This window comes from Uloborus diversus, chromosome 9 (genome assembly GCF_026930045.1).
Source record: "Uloborus diversus isolate 005 chromosome 9, Udiv.v.3.1, whole genome shotgun sequence".
NCBI lineage: Eukaryota > Metazoa > Arthropoda > Arachnida > Araneae > Uloboridae > Uloborus > Uloborus diversus.
The window spans coordinates 150,803,705-150,830,789 of record NC_072739.1 but is presented as its reverse complement, the minus strand read 5'-3'; the positions used below and the strand labels follow the sequence as shown (position 1 = coordinate 150,830,789).

The following is a 27,085-nucleotide window of genomic DNA, read 5'->3' as shown; positions in this document are numbered from 1 at the left end:
CATGAAATAGAGTCCCTATTGCAGCCACTGTCTAATGGCGGATGAGAAAGGTAAAACAAACAAATACCGTAACTTATAACTTGTTTTGAAGCTTAATGAATGACAGTAATTGTTCATCGCGTTTGTAGGAAGCTTTATTTTCTATTCCTCTGAAATTATATTACATCACAAAATGTCTGAAACCTGTAATTTATCCCAAAGAAAATACGTGAAACGGAATGTTTTACCTTTTCAGTAGTATTGTTAATCCCCGCAAGGTGGCGTATTCGAACTGTGGAATTCTATTCTATTCTATTCTATTCAAGAGTCACAACTGACTTCAACTGCATTTATGTCGAGGACTGCATACAAAGTGCCTTGCCTCCATTGTTTTTTATATACCGATAGATGGCAGCACCATCACCGGATCGAGCAGTTAATGAGAATTTAGAACTAGTCCAAGAGCTAATAGCTACCTGGTACTAGCACCCCCAGAGGTATCGTTTCACTTGGAGGACATTGAGACCACGAGCATATTTAACGTCGCCCAGTCCCCTTTAATGACGACGGTGGGTCTTCGACCAGCAAGGATCGAACCCGAGGCCCTCCGGCCCCGAGTCCAATGCCTTACCGATCAGGCTACCACGGCCCCAACTGTGGAATTGCAAATGGTATTTTCCTGATTTTCTTTTCAGTCTCTTTGCTCCTTTTCAGAAAATGAAGTACAGTGGTAGGATCTCCACAAAGTCGTTGTACTCCATGGATATCTCCTTTTAACTAAAGCGTTTTAAGTACCAAATTTGGCAACTGTAATTTTGCCATTTGCGTCAAAACAAGAAAAATATTTTGATCACTCAACAAAATTTTTATATATAAATATTTATTAGAAGTATGAGAAATGATTTTCATAAATTATAGAACTGTTAACCGATAATTTCATCAAATTAACTTAAATGCGGCTCGCATTACGCTTCGAATGTTTGCTAATTAAAATATGTCTGTCGATGGGAATATTAATGTTTACTGTATAGAAATTTATTGAATGATTAGTAATTTAATTTGAATTTTGCCTTGATTAGCGAAAACACAAGACCTAAATCATGAAGATGGTTAATGTTGAGCCCTATGTTGTAAGTAGTATTTTAGATTGGAATACATAACAAATGTCATAAAATCAAAGTCATTACCGCATATTTCCTATCCCTTTTATTTGACACTAGGGCCCCGTCCCGAACTTATCCGGGTTGAAAAAATTAGCTGTCTTAAATAAATATTCAGATTTTTTTGGTTTAAAATCTCATGTTATACAGCATTTTTTGTTTTGTTTTTATGGGGTTTGAAAGAAATTGATTTACTAATAAAGACAATGTTATGTAAAATATGTAATGTGTCTTATTATCTTATTTTGTGTAATATATTGAGTAATACAAGTGTAATGGTGCCTAAAGGGTGTCGTTTCATATCTGGACGGCTCTAATTTTTTTCAAAAAAGACATTTAAATCATTAGAAATAAGTTTTCTACACTCTAACCAGGAAGATATTTTATTGATATAGACTCCTACTTTAGAAATTCACTTATCAAGGTGGAGTCTAGACATGAGATTAGGCCTTAGGTAGAGGATTATCCACCAAAAGCATAAAGATTTTGTTAGAAATGATTTGTAGTTTTTGTGTATATATTCCTTTTATCATTTTTCTTTCAGCAAATGTTTTGCTTTATTATTTAAATTGACATTTGTTAGCTTATTGGAATGTATAATGAAGAATATAGAACATGATTTATAAAAGCCAAAAAAGACCGGCTTTTTTAATATAAGCCGGCCGGCCTAGCCTTTTTTTAAAAAGGCCGGCTCTTTTGCAGCCCTGGATTAATTGCAGTTAACGAGGGTTCACTGTACCGTAAAAGTACCAAAAAAAAACCTTTTTTTCTATGTGTATAAGGTCAAGGATCAGGAAATCCAATAAAGTGCATAAAACATTCCTAATAGCACTTTTAAGGTTTTTGGAACTGTTCATAGCGAAAAAACAAAATGGAAATGAGTTTCCCCCTGGCCAAGATCTTCTGAAGAAAAAATTAGTCTAAATTTTTTTAAGTTATGTATTTGGGGAGAGAGAGACTTGCCAGCAGGCATATATTTTTCATCTCTTAACCTTACTTTTTATCTTTCAATATTTCTTTATAATTAATTTTGACCTTTTATTTATTTGCTATATAGCAATGTAAAAGCCTTCTTACTTGTTTTATTTAATGAGAAAGCTAGTGTAAAGAAACTAGAATGTTATAAACAGTGGCGTACTTCGCATAAGTTACACCCGGGGCAGTAATTTGGGGTGTCACCCCCCCCCCCCCTATAAATGCAAAAGAAAAAAATTTGAATTTTATAAAAACATAAAATTTATGCAATTTTTAGAGACAACTACATTTGTGTATTCCACTTTGGGTGTCACTCCCTAAATGGGTTAAAACCGGAGCAAACCCCTCTCCTCCATAACGTGATACTGGTTATGAAGTAATATTTTTTTCTTTTGAGAATTTGATGAATTACTTGTGAACTAATAATTATTAATATTTAAAGGATGTGGAAAGCAGCAGAGCTTATATTGATGGCCTTTTCTCACCTGATTCACAGACATGTTTGGATGCAGTTATGTAAGTAATATAATTTAAACTAAACTCTTCTAATTTTTTATTTTCACAAATAATTGTAAATGCTAAAGTGACGACCAGCAACAGACTCTGGGCCTAGCTAGCCTGATTCTAGTTGGTTTATCAATCTCCAATGAAGATCAAGAACTCTTTTAAAACTTTATCTTATTGAAAGTAACTGCTGCTTCTGATAAATAATTCCTAATGCCTTGCACCCGGTTTAAGTAATAATTTTTTCTGATTTCACAATTAAGTAAGGATTTAAAAAGCTTAAAATAATGACAAAATGACCCCTAGTTCAGTGCAGAAACTAAGTCCATGCTTGTCCTCCATTGTAATGTGCTTGATGAATAACTCAATCACATCCCCTCTTTTTCTCCTTTGTTCAAGACTACACACTACCAGGGTTGGCAAAAACCCAGGGGGTTTTTTAAAAACCCAGGCTTTTTTGGGTTTTTTAAATAAAACATAATAAAAACTAGAGACGTACCGAGTACTCGGTAACTACTCGGTACTCGGCCTACTCGGCCAATTTGCCGAGTACTCGGTACTCGGCCAAATTCTGATCAGATACTCGGCCAATACCGAGTAATTGCAAAAATTGAATATTGTCCAAGACAGATACTAAAACGTCTAAAAAAAGAGCAAGCATTATATTCTGCAATCATTTATAATTAAAATTTATAAGTCAAATTGAAATTTTGAGAATAATGCAGTTTGTAATGCTTCAATAGAATAAATCTTTATTTTAATGTCCCCAAAGTAAATAAAACTTATTATTAGAAATTATGCAAAAAAGGTAAGTATAGAAAGTATGGAATTTTTATATTAAAAATGGATTTTTTCTACAAACAAAATTAGTTATAAAACATACAAAAATACCTTTGCTTAAAAAATAAAAGGAAACAAAACAATGTTAAAAGCACAGTGCAGGAACACTGCAGACACATGTTTTGGCAATACAAGGAATTCCTTTTTCAATGCACAAAATGGGAGCTTGTGGATTTAAAGGCATCCGACAAAAGTCGGATTTTTTTTGTCAAATGTCTTTATATTCTTTAACTCACATGTTATGCACTGAAAAAGACGTTCCTTGTAACGGGAGGGGAGGGGGGCAGAAACACGTGTCTGCAGTGTTCCTGCATATTTGTTTTATCTGCTTTTAAAAATTATGTTTGGCAGACTAGAACTATGATTGGTATACAGTGAAACCCCTCCTAACAGACACCCCTCACAGGCGGACACCCCTCTTATGCGGACAATTTTTAATTCTCCAGTTCCAATGCAAATAACATTATCAAACCCCTGTCCTGCGGACACCTCTCTATTGCGGACAAAAAATTGTCCTATTAATATCCGCATTAGAGGGATTTTACTGTTATTTGTTTTAATTCCAACTTGTTTCATCATACCTTTTATTTATTTATTTTTAATTTTAAAAATAATTTTTTTGAAAAATTTTTGACACAAACAAAATTGTTTATGTAATGCGCAATTAAATTTCAGCAGGAATTTAGTTTAAAAACTATTATATGGACAAGGAGGTCTATACTACTATTCCAATAAGTTCAAAATTCATCACATGTGTGTCGATGGTTCTTCTTAAAACATAATTGGTACTTGGTAACTCGGCCGAGTAGTGAAAGGCCGAGTACTCGGTAACTCGGTACTCGGCCGAGTAGTGAAAGGTCGAGTACTCGGTACTCGGCTACTCGGCCAAAGTGCTACTCGGTACGTCTCTAATAAAAACCGAACTTAAATTGGGTTTTTTTAAAAGAAATGTGGATTTTTTTGTCTTTTCTTTAGGGAAAATTGGGTACTTGTAGCATATTGTAGTGTAAGTGTTTGGACAAAGCACAAAAATTGTCTTGGGGTAAAAAAAGCTGGAAAATTCAGTGTTTTCTGAAGAAAAGTATAAAAGACGACGAAACCCAAGAATGGTGAAGTTTCAGATTTTTTAGTTTCCATGATTATCAACAGTTAAGGCAAAGTTACTTCTCGAGTGATAAAATTTGTTGTTCGTTTTTAATTACTACATTTGTTTTTGTTTTTTTTTGAATTTTACTTTATTGTATTTCATTTTGTTATGCAAAACTACTGTAGTACCTCAAGTAGTTTAAATTTGTTTTTACTGAATTCCAGCTTAATCAAGACATTTCTTGAATTTTATTACTCCCTATTTTTCTATTTCTGTGTACAGAGTAAGAAATATCAAGACTTTTTCATAAGATAATGAAAATACTGTACATCCTATTCTGTTTTCTGTCCGACCGTTTGTAACACATATTAATTTCTAAAAAATATACTTTGTTTATTTGAGATTTTCGACACGTTGGTTTGCAGAAAATAATTCAAATGAAAGCCTTTTAGCTAGAGTAGTTTCCTCTGTACAGTCTACAAATATTGAGAAAATCAGATGTGACAGGACTTAGTCAAGATAATTTGAGTTATTTATTAACCAGTTAAAGAAAAAAGTTAAATATATTTATTTAAAATCTTTGAAGTATTTTTTTAATGCAATGAAGAGTTAAGAAATACTATTTAAGTTCAAAATTCATTTTTTATGACCATTGTTTGTGGTGAAGAACAAATAAAAAAGTTTAAATTGTGAAAATATTTAAGTTTATTTTTTTTAAACTTCTCATAAAATTTTTTTAAAAAAACCCAAAAGTGGGCTTAATACTGGGTTTTTTGAATGGATTTTTCCAGAAAAACCCATTGGGTCCAATCTGGCAAACCCTGCACACTACACATATCCTGGCATTCTAAGCCTGAAATCATGAGCTAAGTTAAAAAACCGATTTACTAGCCCGTAGCCATCCTTTAAACTTTTTCCTGCAAATCTTATCTTTCTTAAGATAAAGAGATCAGAACTGAAAAGCAGAAGATAGGTAGAAGATTTTTTTTTTTTTTTTTTTTTTTAAACCTTCAAGTACCTAATAGTTTTCAAAAAAGTAACTTGTGGTGAGAGAATCTGTTTTATCTAACTGAAGAGTATATTATTTTGTGTGTAAATTTGCTAAAAGTGAACTGGTTTTTCATCTTTAACCTTTTAACTGTCAAGTTATTTTGAGGATTTGGGTACATGAATTGTCATTTTTTTTAACTGTAAAAATCAATGCAAAATAAAACATATTTAAGATTTCGTAGCGACAGCAAATTCACTTGCAGGAGCCGCCAATCAGTGTGGCAGTAATAAAGTTTGCTTCTGGTGGAGTATTTTTTCTAAAAATAAAAAATATATATCTTTAAAAATAAATAAATATATAAATACATATTAGTAGTTCCGTATGTCAGTTTTGTGTGGTATAACTGAAAACATTTTTCAGAGCACAAACTGACTCCACAATTAGTATATCAGAATTGAATTTCCTTCCTTTATGTAATGTTATGATAAAGTCATTATTTTTGTTTTTATTCAGAATAGTTCATACATTCTCTACTATTATTTTGCAATCCTTCAAATTATGTTCTGCTTTGAAGTACAACTTGTGTTTTTTCTCTTCTGTTTAGTCATCTAAAGAACTCGGTGATTGGAAGTAATAAACAGAAAGGAATTGTTATTCAAATGGGTGTCTTACCAAGGTAAATAGCAGTTTATATTCTAGAGTTTTATTTATCGCTTTCAAACCAGAGTAAAGTAAATTTTTTAGTACCGTTTTGATTGATTTTGTAGTGAACTTGGAAAATGGTGGTTCAAATCCTCCTACTACTCTCACTCAAAAAAAATTATAATATTCGTCTGATAATATTATCAGACAAGCGGTATATAAATAAATGATTGATGTGACAAAATCGATATTAAAACATATTTGATGGAAATTGAAAATATTGTTGCCTCAGAGCAACAATAAGACATCTAATCCCAAAAATAACACTAAGATATCCTACTGTTGCTCTGAGATGATGATATATGTAGAACAACATTCTAATGTCAAGTTATTTAAGTTTTTGTATGTTTATATATTGTGCTATAGTTCATTGTATGCAATTTTTTTTTAAAATTGTTGACTTTCTTTTGATATTCATTTAATATTAGTGTTGATTCTCCCCCCCCCCCCCCCCCCATAATGATGTAAGTTATTATATAAACTTTAATCAAAAGTATTATCTTGCTTATTTGTGTAAATGTAATGCTTGAAGTAAAAAATAGAATACTTTCTAAAATTTCAGCATAGTTAAATTGGATAATGGTAAGGTATTGACATCTTATGCCCAAATTAGTGGGTTCAAATCCGGCATTAGTTGGTGGATTTTTTTTTTTTTTTTGATGCCATTTTACCTATTTTCTGGTGCTTATAATCTTATACTTTACAAAAACCAATAATAGGTGGCCATGCATTTTCAAAGTAAAAGAATCCAAAAAATATTATACAAATTTTCTGGTTTAATTAGACAATGTAGTTTTTGTGTTAAGAAATATTTTTACAGCTCTATTTTATGATGGGTTGTGCAGTAGATCTGTATTGTTTATGGCTCTAAATCCTTCAACCATCTTTTGAAGCCCACATAACTTCCCCCTCATATTTGACAAGCTCATATAGCAGTCTTCTTAAATCCTGAAATTCTATGCATTGAAGATTATCTTTTAATATATTAAATATTTGTGGTACCCGCACGACTTGGTCCGTAGTAGAAAATTAAAAGGTCTTTTGGTTCGCCTGTATATTTATAAATAATGTATGATGAATTTCTCGCCAATAGGCTTGCACATGTTACAGTTCCAAGTTCTGATAACATGGTAATTTACTCGTCCATCTTATGATAATTTTGCTCAGGAAAATGTTCTTAAAATTGGACTATAAAAAGAACAAAATCGAATTTTCAAAAAAACGCTTCAAGGTGCTCACTCCCATGCTACAAACTAATTTTGTGCCAAATTTCATGAAAATCGGCCGAACGGTCTAGACGCTATGCACGTCACAGAGATCCAGATATCCAGACAGACTTTCAGCTTTATTATTAGTAAAGAAGGTCTTAGCCTTGATATCTACAGTTTAAAATATGCGTACCAATTCCCCAAAAACTTTGCAATTGTCATTGGCACTTCTCAAGCAAAGCACTCACCATCCCCTTAAAAAAAGGCAAACAGACACAAATTATTGGGGGGTCAAGCCTCCACCCCCAAACCTCATGTAATGGGCATTAGTGTTCTCTCCACTAGAAACTGAAATTTAGTTACTGTAATCATGAATTTTAATGATTTAACTTGATCAGATATATGGTACATCTCTTGGTTTCATAATAGATTACTTTCACAATAGGTACTTATAAATTATTTGGATCGTCTTCTATGTTTTTTTTTTCCTTTTATAGTGAAAATCTTACTTTCCTCAAATTATTACATTTTTAAAATGTTGTTTGATGTTTTCTTTAGAATGATTTGGTTTTTTTTTTTTTTTTTTTTTTTTTTTTTACGGTAATCAAAGTGAACTAACATTTGTTGTGTGAATTTTTTATATAGGCTATTCCAGATACTATTAGATAAAAATTCCAGCAATGAATTAATGGTAGAAACTGCTGTAACATTAGGTAGTTTAGCCAGAGGCACAGACAAGCATGTTGAAGAATTGTTAAATGCTGGCCTTCTAAATGTGATTTTAAGAGGTATTTTTTAGCAAATGTATATTCTTCTTCTAATGGCAAAATCATTAATGTTGGTAAAATTAACAGATTTAGTTATTTGCAGCAAATTGATCATATTGCAATTTCATTGAGCACTGTTCAATGAATAATGCAGTAAAATTATGTTGCTTCAATTTTGTTTTTGATTATTCAGTTCTAAAATTTTTAGGGGATATTTTTGCTGTAATTCAGTTTTTCTGTATTTATGAGATATATTGGGACTTTGGAAATGTGAAAGCAATTCAAAATTTAAAACAATATTCTAATCATATAAAAATTTTCATCACATCTTTTTTTTTTAGGTTATAATGAAGCCGTCAGACTATGCTCCCCCCCCCCCTTCAAGGGGGGATCATAGCGCAGACACATGCGTCAGACCTGCTTCACATGCTTTTTAACCATTTAAATATTTTGCCCTGAAAAGTGGGATAGCTGAAATTGGCCGGTAGTTTTGTCATGAAACATACAAGCTTTTAGTTTCCACTTTGCCTATATTTTCAATTTTTGTAAAGAGACTATTTACTGTGTTGCCCTAGTTGCTATGGAATTTGCATATGTCCAATTAAACAAAGCCCTCTCAGTGAGAGGGTTAAAATTAAAAATTTAATGTGCATGTTTCTTGCATTGCAATGTGACTCAGCTCAATTCAGAGGTTAACACATATCTGTAAAAACTGGCATCCCTCAAAACTAATAGATGCATCCATAGCTGCCTGTAAACCAGATGTTTGCTTTTGCATTTCATCAATGGTCACTCAGTAGCCTCAATAATTTTGAACCGATGACATAGTGCAGCAATTCTTTTTATTCCCCCATTTTCTTTTTTTTGTTCAAAGTATGGTGTTTAATTAGATGCAAAAAAGATTGACATTTCTTGGGGGAAAATGAGCTAGTTAAGAAGTTTATTACATGTTTTTTTTCCTGTTGTAGACTGCATTAACAAGACATCTTATTCACTTCTGAATGATATGTGTTAGATGTTGTTACTAATATGTGTCAGTAAGAGTGCTTCAGAATAGAAAGGTATTTTGTTGACAGGTAATGGTAATAATAAGTTTTAAATTATTGGCAGTTAACTACCTATTGTCAGGGCAAAATTACAACACAAGCTTAGTATTTACATGAAATACACTGCCAGTTCAGTCCATTCCAGCCAAGGACTGCAGTTTCGTGCTTATTAGCACTCATCAGCCCAGCATAGGAGTGACTGAGCTGGAGGTGGAAAACCGCTTATGGAAGCGAAGAGTGCCAAACAAACTGGTAGCTAATACAGAATTAGCACTGACTAGACGAGTGACCAAAGCAATGGTTCAGTTCAACTCGAAGATTGAAGGCAAGGCAGGTATATTCAGCAAGTTATTGCCATATAGCCAAGACTAAGGCAGAAATACTTGAAATACACTGCCAGTTCAGTCAATTCCAGCCAAGGAATCTGGCTATAGGGCTGTAACTTGCTGAATATACCTGCCTTGCCTTCAATCTTTGAGTTGAACCAAACCATTGCTTCGGTCACTCGTCTGGTCAGTGCTAATTCTGTATTAGCTACCAGTTTGTTTGGCACTCTTGGCTTCCTTAAGAGGTTTTCCACCTCCAGCTCAGTCACTCCTATGCCGGGCTGATGAGGGCTAATAAGCACGAAACTGCACTCCTCAGCTGGAATTGACTGAACTGCGGTGTATTTCATGTATTTCTGCCTTAGCCCTGGCTATAGGGCAGTAACTTGCTGAATATAATCTTAGTATTTGTTTGAAATCAGACTCCCATTTTTTTCATGAAGTAGTGTATCTGAAATTTAAAATTTTCCCCTCTTTGGCATATCTATCAGGGCTGCAGAGTTGAAGCAAAAATGACTACAGGAATTTCATAGCCTTTGACTCCGACTCGGACACCTTTACCCCAAAATGAGTCCGATGCCACAAGCACTGGCAAAGGGTAAACTTTGAGGGGAAATTATCTATTCCGACTTTTAAGCCCACGACCCCACAACCCTGATGTTCACTTCAAATAAGCAAATCAAATTAAGTGTAGCAAAACTGAACGTAAAAAAAAGAATAAAAATGGAGGACACTTGGCATATTAAAAAAATAGGAGGTAATTTTATTGAAATCTATACAGAATTGAGCATTTTATCACTGATATGCTGTTTAGCAACAATGAAAATTTGCATTTTTTATAAATTAGGGCAGTAAAAACTACTGATATAATTTGATTTTATATCCTTATTTTTCATTATTTTTCATTGTAAGTGAGTGTTTATCTTAACGTCTAAATATTGTTTTAAACAGGTTTAGCAAGTACTCATCAGAAACTGATGGAAGCATGCTTGAGGTGCATGCGGACTGTTTTATCTCGCAAAGAGTCGCCAGTTGAAGTATTATATAATGACCCAACACTTGTGCCTCATCTTGTTAGGCTTGCCAAACAACCGTCTGCAACAGTGCAAGAATGTGTTATGACAATGCTGTATTCCGGCTGTCAGGTTAGAGAACATTTCATAACATAAAATGTTCTTTAACAATTTCCTCCACAGGTCATTAAAATTTTCGAAATATGGAGAAAAAATACTATGAGTGGGTAGAATTGATCAGCTGGACATAGATTTTACAAATTTAAATTTATTTTTTTCCACAGTAGTTGGTCTTTCCATTTGTTAACATAGTCCACCTAGGGCAGGACAAAATTGTATTTATCCATTCAAAAAAGGAATCTTTATCTTTTGCAATAATAAAATTGAACACCTCAGGGAAAATGAAGAAAAATGGTCACCTGTTTCAGAGCAAATTAAAAAATTTTAATTAAAATTCCCGTTTTTGGGTTCTAAAATTAGGAAGATTCGACCAAGAAATGAGACATCAGAAAAAGCCATTTTTGTAATGCTGCCATCTGTGATTGTGAAAGTGAACAAAATACTACCTCCGCAGCAGTTTTTGTAATTTTAAAGAGAATAAAATTTTTTAGAATTTTTTAAATTGGTGTCCTTTTTTGCGAACACTGCCAAAAAGCGTTTTAAAAGAATAATGTATGAGGAATTCAAGCATTTATAGATAAAAATGAGCTCAGAAAGAACAAAAGGTTTAAATGCTTAATTTGTCATTTTGATTTCAGTTTTTCAAATACAGTGAAACCTCTCTGAGCGACCACCCCTCCGTTCCGAAAATTTTCCGCTGTTCAGAGGGGGTGGCCGCTATAAAGGGTTTTCATTACAGTTGCAATATAATTACTTTGATACGTAATCTCGGCAAGTATAACGCATAAAAGGAAGATTGAGACATTTCTAAAGGGGAAGTAGAATTTTATTTACTTATTGTATACATTTTTCGAAGAAAGGATACAATTTGTGACTAAGTTTTTACTCTTCTCTAACAATTATTTTCAAATTCGTTTCTGAGTTTAAAACATAAATCTCTAGCCAATTTATTTGTTATTGAGTTCAAATTTCCAATGGCGATCTATTTCCCCCAAAATCATTTCAGTTGAAAGCATAGCTTGCTGACAATTACAAAACGTATTAGTAAATTGGCTTAATTAGTGCCTAAAAGGCACAAAAATTTGTTGTAAAAACTTTAATAATGCTCACAGCGAACTGATTAGTAAAAATAAATCAATCTCAAATTAATATTAGATTTGATTGAAAAATGCAATTTTCATTACTTAGAGGGCGTTTATCTCAGTTTGCTCTGTAATTATCAAAGCACTCCCCTACTGTGCTAGAAAATATTTGAAATCTTACTCTATTAATTCTCTCACGGATTTTCTATGCTCATATGAATACGTTGATCAAGATTCATGAAAATGATCTTTGGCAGTGTAGTTTACAACCCAGATCACACACACATACACTGACCAACTAATAAAATAAGCGTGAGTGACATTTTTACTCCAAAATTTTTCCTTGAACTGAAAACCTGTCGGTTAGAAGCGGGATATGAATAGATTTTCCTGAAAAATGGGGAGGACGCATCCACCCAGCAGCCCTTCAGAAGGGTTGGGTGGCCGTTGCTAGGGGTGTTTTTAACATTAAGTCTATGGGATGAAAAATCCGTGCCACAAAAAATTGGCTATTAAGAGGGATGGCCGTTTAAAACAGGTGACCGTTCGAAAGGGTTTCACTGTATTAATAAGAACCTTTTCTTTTATTTTTAGACTGCTGAACATCAAGATATTCTATGTGAAAATGGAGTACTTGAACTTTTAGCTCCAATGTTATGTTGTTCTATCTATCGAGTAAGACTTTTTAATTTTAATCTTTGTACTTGCATACTATTATGAGTCGTATTTTATTCTTTGTTTTAATACAGGTTCAAATTCCAAGTTTGAGATGTTTAGCTCAAATGTGTTATCAAAACGAAAAAGTTTCTGAATTAGCTGCAACATGTAAGTATTTTTAGTCATTGCCTGCAAGTTTTAATTGAGCTGAAGCTAAATCCCTCTTGTTTGAAAGTAACATTTATTTGAATTTTTTGAGGGTATTAGTCATTTTTTTCCTACATACAATGTGCAATCGAATGAACATGTTTAATGAAGTTTCAGCTATTAAAATGAGGTTTAGTTCATCTGCATTAGTTTTTCAAATGATTAATTTTTTATGAGTGCTGAAAATGTTATATGCAAAAATATACATTTGTTAAACCACTTTTTATTCTACATCTGTGAACACAACTTTTTAAAAATAATTACTATTACATAATCTTTATTATTCTACTCATATTCTACTATACACTTATTTTTTTTTTAAATCAATTTTAAGACATTCTAGATTTACTGAATTATATGCCACATGTTAAGAAATCAAATACATCTTGTTTTGTCTTGTGTTGCGTGTAAATCTATAAAGTATTTCACTCAATATACCTCTTTCTTGTGCAGTAAACACCGCTTAATGTGATCGCTTTGTTACAAGTATAGTTTGATAACAATAACTGATTGATAACACATAACAGTAACCAAACAGAATCCAGGACACAGATAATTATGGTTTTTTTTTTTTTTCAATTTAGAAGCATTAATTTTTACAACTCCGAATTAAAATTTCAATAACGCGACTGAACGCAGTTTTAACTTATGAATTACTAAATTTGCAGCAAGGAATAGCTCTTTTTTCCAACAATTAAATCATCCGTCCAATGCCACAGAGTCTTTTTTTTTTGCTCATTTTAAAAGCAAGATCTTCTGCTTTTTGTTGCAGTAACGGATCGTTTACTCACACATCCTTTTCCCTGAGATTCTTGAACCATTGTTTCAAGGCAGATTCAACCCCATCATCTTTTCTAGCGTGGTTTTGCTTGTTGTTTAAATTTTCATTTAACTTTCTTTTTGTTTTCATCTTCATGATTTTTTGTTACGTGCAAAGTAATGGCTGAGAATGTTTAGTTGTTCTGTGGCATTTCCATAACTCTTGATGATTAAATAGTCTAAGCGTTTTAAAGATGGTTAAATCATTGTGCTTTTTCTCCATCTCTAAAATGTTTGACCGTTGAGAAGGAAGTTTTCAACCCTTAACAGGGGAGGTGTGGTCTCAATGATCGCTCAAAAGTTCATCCGATCCCCCCTATTTCATTTTCAGTCAATTGAATGGTTTTTCCCAATAGCTTTTTGTTTTGTGACCTTGAACACCCTCCTTGCTTATCAGTATCTAAAGGCGAATGCATCTGACTTAAATTTCATTGCATTCTTTAGAAGCGGTCTGTGAGACCACACCTCCCCTTCTGTATTACTATTTTTGGCAGTAGTAGACATCAGACTTTTAACGCTAGAGCCGCGGATATAGGTATATTTATCTTACTCGCATTATGCGGAAGAGATGCAAAACATTCTAGAGGAGGTTGAGAGTTGTTTGAAATGTTCAAAAAAGTTACGCAATGATGTTCTAGGGACAATGAAAGCTGAATAATTCCTCAAAATACGACGTGAAATACTAATAGTTAAAGGGCTATCAAAATTTTTGCATAACTTAATATAATTAATTTTCTGGTACTAAAATGTTCTGTATATATTAAGCAACTAAAATGAAATCATTAATAAATAATAGATTCATTTTTATACAAGTAGTTATTTACTGCAGCATATGATTTTTTAGAAAAATCTTAAGACTCTAGCAAAATTTCCTGGTAAATGGTAGAAATTGATTCAAAGTTCAAAAATATTTTTTCCCCGTGCTAATAAAAGTTCAAAGAACTTCTGAGAGAAATTTCAAGAATGTATCGTAATTACACGATTTTAAAGAATTTTTTAAATAGAGCAGTCTCTGAGACCTTACGTCCCCTGTTACGTCCTACTTTTTCACCTCCCCTGTTACGGGTTAATGTAACAAAACAAAGAGAAAAATTCTTCTGCTTTTCTGAAGAAAAGGGAATTTGTTTTCCCAGAAGCTACTTCTCAGGATTTGTCTTTGTATTTCTGTTGATTGAGGAGGAAAAAATTTTAAGTTCATGAAGAAGTGACGACAATAATCAAAAGTACTAATTACAATGTCTGATTTTTTTAAACACATGTTAATAAACAAGGGTTTTGGGATTTCATTATTCTGATAATATTAAACGAATGAGAACATTAACCGTGATCACATTAAGGGGCGCCTACTGTATAATATGTCTGACAAGTTAGAAATGCATGCATTTGTAGTTAATATTCTGTGCTCAGTTTTCTCTCTATCAAAATTAAATTTATAAGCAAATGAAGGTGTATTTTATGTAATTAATGTATTTTTTTTAGGAAATAATGGACTATTATTAATGAAGTTATAGCTTGTTGTACTGTATTCCATATTTTATTAATTATGCGTTCATTTGTTCATTAGCTAGTTTTGGGGGAAGATCTGTTCCTGATATCCTTATTTCTCTTATGAGTCGGGACCGAACAACAGAAATGCAGTTAGTATCAGCAAAATGGTAAGTTCAAAAATATTTTCTTTTACCCTAGCGTCAATGACTGGGAGAGGGGGGAAAAAAGCAAAGGGAGAAAACAGCATTGTTTTCACCATTAATATTCTTCTGAAGGGTTAGAGAACTTCAAAAACATGAAAATTTGTAGCAAGTTGGGACCGCAATTTTAATTTTTAAAATCAACCAAAAATAATAGAGAAAGAACGCACTTGTAAAGTAGCAAAATGCAGTGATTTACCACAACTAAACTTATCAAAGATTTGGATTACCAAGTTGCAGAACAATTTCAAGTGAGTTTCGAGCGCCCTGGAACAAAAAAAGTTGGACACAGGATTACACCATTCCCTATGTGCTTTTCGCTCATCTCTCCTTTTTACGGAGGTGGAAATATGGTCATAAGGTCCAACAAAATGGCATGAGAAGTGGGAAAAAAGTGTTGGGTAGGTTTTTTGGGCTTCTTAGGAGTTACATTTTCTGACACCCCCCCGTGTTCTAGAATGAATGTGACAGAAGATAAGCTTTTATGAAAAGAAATAATGAAATGTGTGAGAAATTTTCAGAAACATTCCTCGAGTTGCTTCAAGACAATAAACTGCAGTTTTTCGGGAAAAACTATATTCGACTTCGAAAAATATTCGACATAAGAATCTAAAATAACATTAGATAAGTACGCAAAATCAAGAGGAAAAATAATTTTTCGTCATATCAAGCATTTTGAGATATTGAGAGTTTACTGTATGAATGTGTTAATGTTTAATATGTTTATTTTATTATTTATTTTAAAGCATGACGTATATGTTTCGAGCTGGTGCACTTTCTGCTGACGATTCAAGAATAATATATAAGGTATTTATTTTCAATTTTAATTTTTAAAAACTTTTAAAATCTTTCTGGTTAAAATTTATTATTATTTTTTTTTTCCATTCCTATACTTAGTAGTTTATACTTGCATAACATTGCAGTTCTAACACTAAAATAAAGTATAGCTAAGCTTACCCCCCCCCCCCCCTTTTTACCTATAAACTTTCGAAAAGCGAAAAAGAGCATTTCAGTGCCACCCCCCCCCCCCCCCCAGAAAAAAAAAGTAATTTCTGTCCAAAGTGTCTATATTTATATTTTAACTTAAACTACACTGATATCCTTTAATTTGCATTCACAATTGTTCTGATGTTTCTTTTAATTTTTCTTTTTGTTTTGAAGTAGTTTTATTCGATTTCTCCCACTGTCAAATAATTGTATTCCATGTTTTTAACAAAATTTTTGTGCTAATTGGTCTAATTTTCCCTTAAAAGTTCTTTTTTGCTCTGTACAAAATATATATTATTTATCAATAGTATGTCAACCTATCTGCAATACAGTGCCTAGTCAAGCCCTTTTTTCTGTCTAATTTCTTTAGGCATTTTTTTATATATATATATAAGTTGTACACATTAAAATCTGTGTAAGTTGACCACTTGTGGTGCACTGCTTTAGTAGTCAACTTATAGAGGTTGAATTATATGTTAAGATCTAATCCTGTGCCTGAAAATAGTGGTGAACTTAGACAGGTGGTCAACTTACAAAGATGATCAACTTTACGGGCATACTGTACTATCAAAGCATGTTTCTTTTTTAGGCACTTCCGACATTGGTACGTATGTGTCAGAAAGATGTTGCACCTGAAGAAAGAGTTGAAGGAGCCGAAACTTTAGCATACCTGACTGAAGTAGACACAGAATTACAGCGCATAGCAAGCATTAGTGATCATTTAATTCCAACATTATCTGAACTATTGAAGTTTCGAACCCCAGTTCAAAATGGAACTGATGTAAATGATGATATAGCTAATGGAGATGAAATAAAAATAGATGTAGTTCCAAAGGTCAGTACTCTTTTTTTTTTAGCGAGTTCCAATGGAAAATTTAGATAAAGTAAGATTTACTTCCCTTTTTCTCTTTCATTTTCAATCAAGGCTGTTCAAGAGGTAAAAATGGCTCAAGAAATGAAACAAGCTGCTTTCAAAGCATTTTCTTCTTTGGCTGCAAATGATGAAGAGATACGAAAGAAGGTAAGGATTTTTTATTATTGCTGTTATGAATGATCTGCTATATCAACTTTCACTGCTGTAACCATTTGACTTAACTACTTTTGGCAAGTTTTCATCTTTGCTGTAATTAAACATGTTCACTCATTCACTTCAAATTACACATTTTGCTCATTTCTGAAAAATTAACCATTTTACGTTTTTGAGCCTTTTTTTGAACTGCCATGAATGAGTAGCATATCTCTGCAAGACCTGCATTTCTATAACTTAATATTTTGCCATTAGTGAGAGCAAAAGTGTCATATTTGCATTTTTAAGTATTTTCCTAATGTTCTTTTCGAGAAGGCATATCTTGGGTTGTGCTTGATTCATTCGGCTTGAAATGTGTGTATCTTAGTGAAAGATGGTATTATTTATTTCAAAAACAGCATTGCACACAAAAAAGAGCATTTTTCATTCTTATTTTTTAATCAAGAATGCACTATCTGCATTTATGCTGGTAGCATTGTATGGCAAGCAATAATGACATATTTTAAGATATCTCAAATTTCGCAAGAATGTCATAAATTAATTGCAACTTTTTAAAATTTACACTTTTTACACTTCTTCTTCATGAAACAGAGAAGAAACACCAGATTTTCTTGGAAAAGACCATATGTGTAAGGTCTCAATCAGTGGCTTGAATATTAGTTTTAGTACATGATATCATTCTTTTAATTTTTAAAATCACTCTCCTGAAAAATCACGTTTTTTGAGATATGAAAGGAATGGGCGCTTCGGTAAAATCCTCTAGCTATGGTTTGAAGTTAGCTTCAATGTAGGACAATATCCATGAACATATGACATATACATAATCAATTAAACTTCTTAAAATGATGACAATGTAAAAGGAAGTAATGTTCAGTTTTTGAATACTGACATTCATTTGTTATCAAAATTATTCCGCAGTTTTTGGGAAATGTCTCATGTTTGATATTAAAAGGATGTGCTTTATTTATTTACAGTAGACCCTCGTTTTACGCGGGGGTTACGTTCCATGGAAATGCCCCGTAAATTCAGACCCAATACTAGTGTTTAATAGGGGTTTGGTTCCGTAGATAACAAAATACTTCATTCTAAAGATGACTAATCGTATAATAAGTTTAATGTGTATTTATATCGACTTTTATGCACAAAGAAAACATAAATTAATTTCGTGTTCTGTTTATAAAGAGGAGCTGGCTATGATAGTCTTTCGGCAGTCATTAAGAATTTTTCTCTTTAATTATTTGCAGAGCATTTACGCATCCATGATCACTTGCATCATTTCCATGATAGAATCTTCATTCACTAACAAATCAGAAATATCATTTCTATTGTCTGGGAATGGCTCAAAATTTTCAATGTGAACGTTTTCGTTTGTGCATCACGGACGTTGGTATCCTCGTTGGTTTTGGCCTCCTTTGTCACTCCTAAAAGCTCTTCTTCCATTAAGTTCTAAACCGTGTGAGTTTAATAACTTTACTTCTGGAGAGAGCTCTGGCACCAATTGCATAAAATGTCTCCAGTGGCCCAAGCTCGATTATTAGCATGCCAAATTGCAGTTGATTACGCGTAATCTGCGATATTTAGGACTTTGGATTTTGAAAGAAGGGAGAATTTTATCTGGATGCATTTCCGCATCCATGTAAAACAGAAACTCATCCACGTAAAATAAAATAAAGGTGTCAAATCTTAAACCGCGTGTAATTGAAACCGCGTAAAATAAACTTGCGTAAAACAAGGGTCTACTGTATTTGGAGAAAGATGGAGAGAATAATGTTTAATTTATATATGTGCTAAGTATTGGACTTAGTAATAAAAATGTTATATTGCATGGCTGTAATCACACAATGAAAGTTAAATTCTTAGATAACTCTTAAATATCAGCATAAATTAAATTTTCAGTGAACTAATCCTCTAATCATAGTTTCTCTTTTTATAAAATTGCGTTTCAGATTAAAATTTTCTTTCTTTAATTTTTGTGAGGTGTATTGATTCCAATCTTTCATGTTGTCCTTTTGTGTCATGTTATGATGATTTTTCAAGTTGTTTGAATGAAATGTATTCAACATTAGCTTTTCACTAAATGAGATTAAATGTTATGTATTGAAATTTTCATTCCAGATAATTGACACTGATACATTAATGGAAAATGTAGTTGGTGCTTTCTCAGATCCAAACCCTCGTGTTCGCTTAGCTGCTGTTAGATGTCTTCACAGTTTATCTCGATCAGTTCAACAGCTACGCACAACATTCCAAGACCATGCCGTTTTGGCGACCCCCTCATGAAACTATTGCACAATGCAAATGATGACATCTTAACAGTTGCATCGAGTACGTTGTGCAACCTTCTGTTAGAGTTTTCTCCAAGCAAGGAGGTAAGGGAGCATTTTTTATCTCCCTCTCTTTCTCTCTGTTCTTATTTTAATGCTGGTGAGTAGATGAGTTGTGTTCCCTGTTTCATTTTTTATTCTGAATATATTACAGTGAAACTATAAGCGACCTCCTGTATTTAGTGACCTCCTCCATTCACGACCGATTTCCCAAGGCACCAATAACTTTTTTCTCTTTGTACCCCATACTGATCACTAATGACCGTTTTTCTATGGAACCGATCCCCCCCCCCCCTTCCTTCCTTAATGCTCAATACAAAAAAAAAAACTTCTAGGAAACCCAGGCTCTTTTTGAAACTGGTTTTTTTCCTGTATCAGAGATTTTTCTAACTGTTTTTCCTCTGTATATATTAAACCTTAACGGATTTTTTTCCAAGGTATCAATTTTTCCACCTGTGTATTCAACATTAAAAGTTCTCTTGAGGAGACTAGACTGTCAACAACTGGTTTTACTCTTTTCAGATTTTTTTTTTACCTCTTTTTCTTATTAATCATGAATAGTAAACATTTTTGAACAAAAGGCTTGAAATAATTTATGCTATTCAGGCATAGTTATAAGTAAGAATTTGAATTTAGGTGTCATGATGATGCCTAAGATGCATTCCTAGGTATCAAAATGTACTGTCTGCCATTTTTACTAAATACACACGTATCAAAATTTTTTTAAAAGTAATGCTACACATTATCGATAGCGTATTGAAAAATCTGTAAAGTCTAAAGAAAATGATTTTTTACAAACAGAATATGGGACTATATATTTTCCAATTACTTTTGCAATTTCTTACATATCAGAATATAAATAAAAGAAAAATCAGTAAATATAAATTATTAGTAGTGTTGCCAGCATATTTAAAAAAAATCTGTAAAATATAAATAAAATTATTTTTAGAAAGACAATATGAATTGTAATTTTCTACTATGGGCAAAGCCGTGCGGGGTAGCACTAGTTGACTATGAAAGGTTGTTTGCACCTTATCTTAGTGGGATAAGATATATTTTGGGTGACATATTGTGTCAAAAAGACAAGGGCCTGAATCGTTGCTACACCAACGCCATTTTCCAATTTTACCAATCTTCTCCCATGATTTTTCCACTTGAGATGAATCCAGTGTTAATAATTTATGATTGATTTGAATTTATTTCCTTCCCTCTTTTAGTTTTTCGTCTGAGGTTATTGCCAATACCCATCATCTCCTAAGACAGAAGTTTCATTTTCTGTGGTTTGCACCTCTTTTAAAATATTTAGTGAAGTGTTCTCATTTTTACATGCCCCACCCATTTTTACATGCCCATTTTTTTTTGACCCACCTATTGAGTTGCGCATCAATCAAAGTTTGTACTTTGTGAAACTTCTCCTAAATTTTGATAAAATTGCTGATTTGCCAGCAATTCAATTGGTTGAAGGAATTGACCCCAGTTAAAAAGTTTAATACAGTGGCCATTGCTTATATGAATCCCGTTAGTTCTAAACAGTTTTGATTCCATAAAGCAGCGAATTCAATAAAGCTGGATTTTGTTCTGTTTTTGATGATTTGATTCATTAAAGGGGCTGATTCAATTAACCACTGATTCAATTCACCGACATCCACTATACTTTGATTTTTCAATCCTTATCACTTTTAATGTATCAATTTGTTAGAATCAAATCATAAATAAAATATTAATTTATTGAACATCAATTTTTAATGAATTAAACTTTTTCATTATTGGAAATCGCTTCTCATGCCAATATATTTTACGCTATAATATTTTGATTTATTTGCAGACTAAATCAAAAGATTGTAGACTATTTTTTTGGACTACATTTTATGATATGTACCTGTTGATCGCTAATAAGTGGACTGTATTCTTTAAAATGAAAAATAGCTGAGGCTGACACGATCTTAATTTTACTTGATTTATTGGGTTCAGTTTTACTTGGTTATACATTATGCCACCATACTCTTACAATTTCCCCCTGCTTGTCCCAGAGACCACAGTATAAAACTGCAATCCCAGAGGCGTTGCCACGGGAAAATATAAATGTAGAAAATTTACATATGCACAGTATTGTCCATACTCCCGGCGTTGAATTTGATAAATTTCAAAAATATTTGCTAATAAAAATATCAGTAAAAATACCAGAAAATTTACACAATTAAAATAAACACATATGAAACTCAATTATAATTAAAACATTCTAACATGAAAAATATTGTACGCATAATTAAACGCATACGCTTTACACCGGATTCCTTCAATATGACTTGGGATTGTTAAACAGCCTTCGTAAGTACGAGTCACGTTACCCATTGCACGTTTTTAAATGAGATTTAATTGATTTGACACTAAAATGATATTTAGGTGGAATAAAGTTCCATTTCATTCTTTCAAATCTAATAAATTTTGATGAAGTCTCATCTCGTTGACTCACTAAATTGTGCTAACGATCGATTTCTTTGTGAGCACCGATATAGGTTTTAGTCTTATCCCTAAATAAACCAGCACATTTTCCAAGATAAGGCATAAATCTTTTTAGTATAATGCAATAAATAAATCAGACGCTAAAGTCGACCTAATTTCAAAATGAACAGCATGGGATGACAGCATAAAGATACAATTATTGCAATAAATATTTTTTGTAATGTTTTTTTTAAAATTGCTATTTAAATTTAATAAGAATAGAGACCTGGAAAGTCAGTGCCAGTATTTAGAAAAGGAAAGGTTTGTTTCCAGCGTTTAGTTGGAAGGTCTCCCATTTTCTGTTTTAAAATTCTCGGTTTGTATTTTGAACAAATCACACATTCATGTATAATTTTCTGAGCGAGATCTCTTCTATGAATTATCCAAAATTTTTAATCTAGATGCATGCAACAGTGCTTTCACACCAAGATGGCAATTTCTTATGAGTAAATATAATAAAATGAGCCTTGATAACTTATGATTTTTAGGCAATGCTACTGGATGCTTTGCATCAAAGGGTAATTCAAAATTTGATAAGCACCTCCAACTCTTATGACATTTGAATTTTTATCAAGAAAAGGTTACAAAATTTTTAATTTATTTGAGATTTTAACCTGTTTTCCCGAACTTAGCTGCTGAAATTCCTCACTAAGACCTTCTCGTTGAACAAATGATGACAGTTTCAATTCACTGGCAGTGACTTCATCTGCAGTAAGAGGTCGAACCTTCTTTATTTCCTTCTTGCAGTTATAAATGAACCTAAGAATATAACTAAGTACATTAATCAACTTACGATAATTATTACTCAAATTCAGGAAATTTACCAAAAAAAAAAAGTTTTGTAACATCTAAGACAGTCTCAGGAGTGTCTTTCAATTTGCTGAAATATAAAGATTGATTAAGATCGTTTAGTTCAAAAGAATGTTCATTTGATTGAGGTGTTTTAAAAATCTCTGTTCCTTCCCACCACTGCTGATTTGTCACGAGAACACTTTCATCTTGTCCACTGGAAATAATATCCGGTATATCATCTTTGGAAGAGGTATGTTGCCACTGGTAATTTTGATCCTTAGATTGAATTACCTTCACATTATTGGAAACGAACTGATTCAACTTCTCTGAAGGGTTTTTAATCCAGGCGAGAACAATGGTCGAGTCCCTATACATTATCTATTGGCAACTGCAACACAGGCACAATCTTGGATGTAAGTCACGCTAATAGAAGAACTGCTGACAACTCCAGACGACAATCAGCTTTATGTTGCCTTAAACAATTTCTACACAATTTATGATTCTTTAAAAACTCTAAGCTCTGTGAAATATCTAAATTGTTAAAACTGATTACGTTTAAATAAAGAATGTTGTTCATTACACAGAATGCAAAGTTCAATGTTTTTATCAGAACTAATTAATAAATTCTTGGCTTTTAAAGTAGGATTTTGAAACCCTTTTACATTTTTTGTTAGAAATATTTATATTTAATTGATGAAGCACATTAGATCTATTGTCTTTAAATTGTAATAATTCATCTAATGACGGAATTACTTTAGTAGCTACAGATAATTCGTATGCCTTTCTAGTATCCCTGTTTAGCTTTTGAAGAGCGATGTTTGTTATTATCACATTTGAAAGACCATTACATTCTAAATTAAGCACTTTAAAACCTCTTAAAAGTCTTTTTAACTTTATCAAAAAAATTGCTCAATGATTTGGAGTTTTCGAAATTTATCTTTTTTAATCCCAATATTTCCTGAATATGGATATCTACAATTGCGTGTTTGTTTTCATACCTAGCCTCCAATGCACTAAACAAGGATTTAAACATGTCCTCACTAGTTTCTAACATTTTTGCTTCACCTTGTAAGGCATCTTTTAAATAGAACAATTTTTGAGTTTTTGAAATGCTTTCATTAGCAGAAATCATGGATTGAAACTGACCCTTAAAGTTTGCAAATTCTTCTATTTTACTACTAAATTTATGTAACGGGATAGTAGGCAATTTAGGAACCAAACCAAACTTTAATGAATTGATAGCGCTAAAGTCTTCAGTTTTAGACTTATTCGTTTTATCAGCAAACCTCGTAAGGAAATATTTAATGTTTACCTCCAGAGTGTCACAGATGGTATCCAATTCCACAAAAGTTTCAACACACTTGACTTCTTCTTTTTCATCCAAATTTAGTTCGCCATATAATTCGAAAAGCCTGCACATTTCTTGCTTTATTTCTGAAATATCGTTTAGTTTGCTTCGCATTCAACTTTAGCCTTCTCACCCAATTCTTTATCTTTTTTCTCGAATTTAGTTATAAGCATGAGCTTTGCTTTTACGCGTCCAAGTAATCTGTTCAACTACACTTTATTATACGTTTTTGCCTTTCTTTCATCTGGCTGCTTGACCACTATGTTAGTCCTTGGTAAGTGGACTGTATTCTTTAAAGTAAAAAATAGATGAGACACTCTCTTAATTTTACTTGGTTTATTGGTTTAGTTTTACTTGGTTATACATCATGACGCCGCAGTCGTACAATTTTCACCGCTCGTCCCAGAGACCACAGTATAAAACTGCAATCCGAGAGGTGTTGCCTCGGGAAAAATATAAAAGAAGAAATTTACATATGCACAGTATTGTACAGTACCTGAAATAGAATTTTGTAGTCTTCAGCACATATAAGTAAAAACTTAAAAATTTTGGCAACATCAAACACGTATTGAACCAAAAATTGAATCACAAGTTTGAAATTTCTATCTTTTTGCATCCTGTAAATATTTCAATTATTTTGAAAGTTGGTAGTCCTTTTAAACATATGCTTGCTCAAGTGTGCTTATTTTACTATTCATCTTTGCAAATTAATTATAAATGTTGTAGGATTATTGGTATTTTAGGATTTCTGGAGAAATATATGTGGTAAAAACTTGTGTTGAGAGATATTGCTTAAGGCTCTAAAATTTTGTAGAGTAACATTAAATTTCAGAATATTATTGAATGTTATCAAAATGCATACAAATAGCTTCTTTATTATTTAGTTATGTATTTGATTTTGCTCTGCTAAACTTTTTCTTTTTTTTTATTCAGCATAAGATATTTTTTATGTTATTTAAAATTATCACCATCAAATAAACTTTATATGTGCAGCTTGATTTGCAGCTGCCAAAATATGAAGTGGCTACCAAAAGAGAAAAATCTGTCTTCATCACTACTTTTAGGCTTCAACTCAGAGTCAAGAAGAGAGTGTTTGATGTAATTGTTTAGCATATCAAGCACACATTGAAAGCCCAGCACAGTTTCAAGCAAATAAGCTTTACGGTGACAAAGTCAGAAAACACTCAAGATGTTAATATAAGCCCTCTGGTATTGCAGAAAAAAATGCCGGTTAAGGGGGGAAGACAGTTTAGGAGGCCAAAATTTTAGTGTTTTTCATGATTTTTTTTAATAGAGAAGGAATGATAAAAATTGGTTCTATCTTTGAAGATATTTTATTCCTGATTTGAAGTATACTTGGTAATTTTTTTCATTCATTTCGGCTAGAAATAGTGGAGTTAGAAGCTGCCGTCCATGAAGGGTCGACATTATAGCTTGTTGCTGGTGGGCTTTACCGAAGTCACAATTTTTATCCTGTAATCATTACAATTTTTGTGTTTCATTAACAATATATTTCCTAAGAATATTAACCTAATTGTGATCAAAAAAGTTGAAAATTGCATGTTTTTGAAATGTGTTTGATCTATTTGTCATGTTTTTCTCTTTTTATTTTGTTTTACCTTTTTTGCATTGCAAAAATATCTTTATTAATAATATCATTCCAAAGTTAAATTCATATAGATTGCAACTAAATAAAAAATATTCACTCACATTTTCAGAACTATTCGTCTATAATTTTTTGAGTTAGAATGCCCACCGATTGGGTCGTTTTGATAATAATGCCTTTGAAAAAAATGATGTGAAAACGGGTATTAGAAGTAATCAAAATTTTGTCAACATATTCTTCAATAGTTTTACTAACATTTTATTTCATAAAAGAATAGATTTTTTGACCCGTCTATACTTGTTTATTTCCTTGAAGTATTTTTCTTTGCAAAACATGTAATTTTTTGCATGAGCCAAATTTAGTAAGTAAAAGCATAAACAATTGCTTTAAATATTTCATGCTAATTATAATTAATAAAATTTTCGTTAAGTTTGTTCACTCAGCGACCACCTCTCTTAATGACTTATTTGTTTTGAAACAGCAGATGGTCACTTCTGAGAAGTTTCACTGTAGTACATTTGTGTATTTTAAAATGATAATGCTCCTTCACTCAATCTTTTTGCCAGCATATTTTCATTTTTTAATGAAATTACCGAGATGAAAGAATCTCGATAATCATTCCAGTGGTTTTCCACTCAGCCAATCCTGGAGTGTGGTGCTGTAGAACTTCTGTGTGGGCTCACTCGAAGAGAAGACCCTTCATTACGTCTGAATGGAGTCTGGGCACTCATGAACATGGCTTTCCAAGCTGATCACAAGATTAAGGCACAGATATTAACTGCTTTGGGTAGCGAGCATGTTTTTCGTTTGCTGTCCGACTCCGATGTAGATGTTCTTATGAAGACACTAGGATTGCTGAGGAATCTTCTCTCCACCAAGCCAGTAAGTAGTGTATGTATGATTTCAATTTGATTTTTTTTTCAGTGCATTATTAATGTGTAATTCATCTGTGCTTGATGTGTGAAACACATAACCTAATTTCAACAAGAATAATAATAGACCCCTATTGAGTATTGACTCTTGTACTTTTCTTAAAAAATCACAAGTACCTCGATTCAACGATTGTCAAGGGACTGGGGAAAATTATCGTTAAATCAAGGAGCATAGACATTCAATGCAGTCAAATCCGGATCAGTGAAATGTATCATTAAATTGAAGAAATTGTTATATTGGGTATCGTTAAATTGAAGCTATACTGCAATTTGAGAATGAAATAAAAGTGCTTGTCAAATATGGTGCCTGCTTAATCTCTTTAATATTTTTATGCATGCCATAATCAAAATTTTTGATATAAGATTTAATTTGATATAACACACTTAGAAGGGGTG

At 32.4% G+C, this 27,085-nt stretch overlaps 1 protein-coding gene across 1 annotated transcript in view; it reads left to right on the top strand.

The window, feature by feature from the left end:
• Nucleotides 1-727: 727 nt before the first annotated feature.
• LOC129229293 (armadillo repeat-containing protein 8-like) overlaps nucleotides 728-27,085 on the top strand; it is a 43,930-nt gene continuing 17,572 nt past the window's right edge. The window contains 14 exon segments of the mRNA XM_054863567.1: nucleotides 728-1,109; nucleotides 2,557-2,630; nucleotides 6,141-6,212; nucleotides 8,092-8,234; nucleotides 10,537-10,730; nucleotides 12,395-12,475; nucleotides 12,550-12,625; nucleotides 15,048-15,138; nucleotides 15,918-15,978; nucleotides 16,748-16,993; nucleotides 17,084-17,179; nucleotides 19,301-19,447; nucleotides 19,450-19,554; nucleotides 26,397-26,639. Coding sequence (XP_054719542.1) covers nucleotides 1,080-1,109; nucleotides 2,557-2,630; nucleotides 6,141-6,212; nucleotides 8,092-8,234; nucleotides 10,537-10,730; nucleotides 12,395-12,475; nucleotides 12,550-12,625; nucleotides 15,048-15,138; nucleotides 15,918-15,978; nucleotides 16,748-16,993; nucleotides 17,084-17,179; nucleotides 19,301-19,447; nucleotides 19,450-19,554; nucleotides 26,397-26,639 — 1,659 coding nt within the window. The 5' untranslated portion in view covers nucleotides 728-1,079.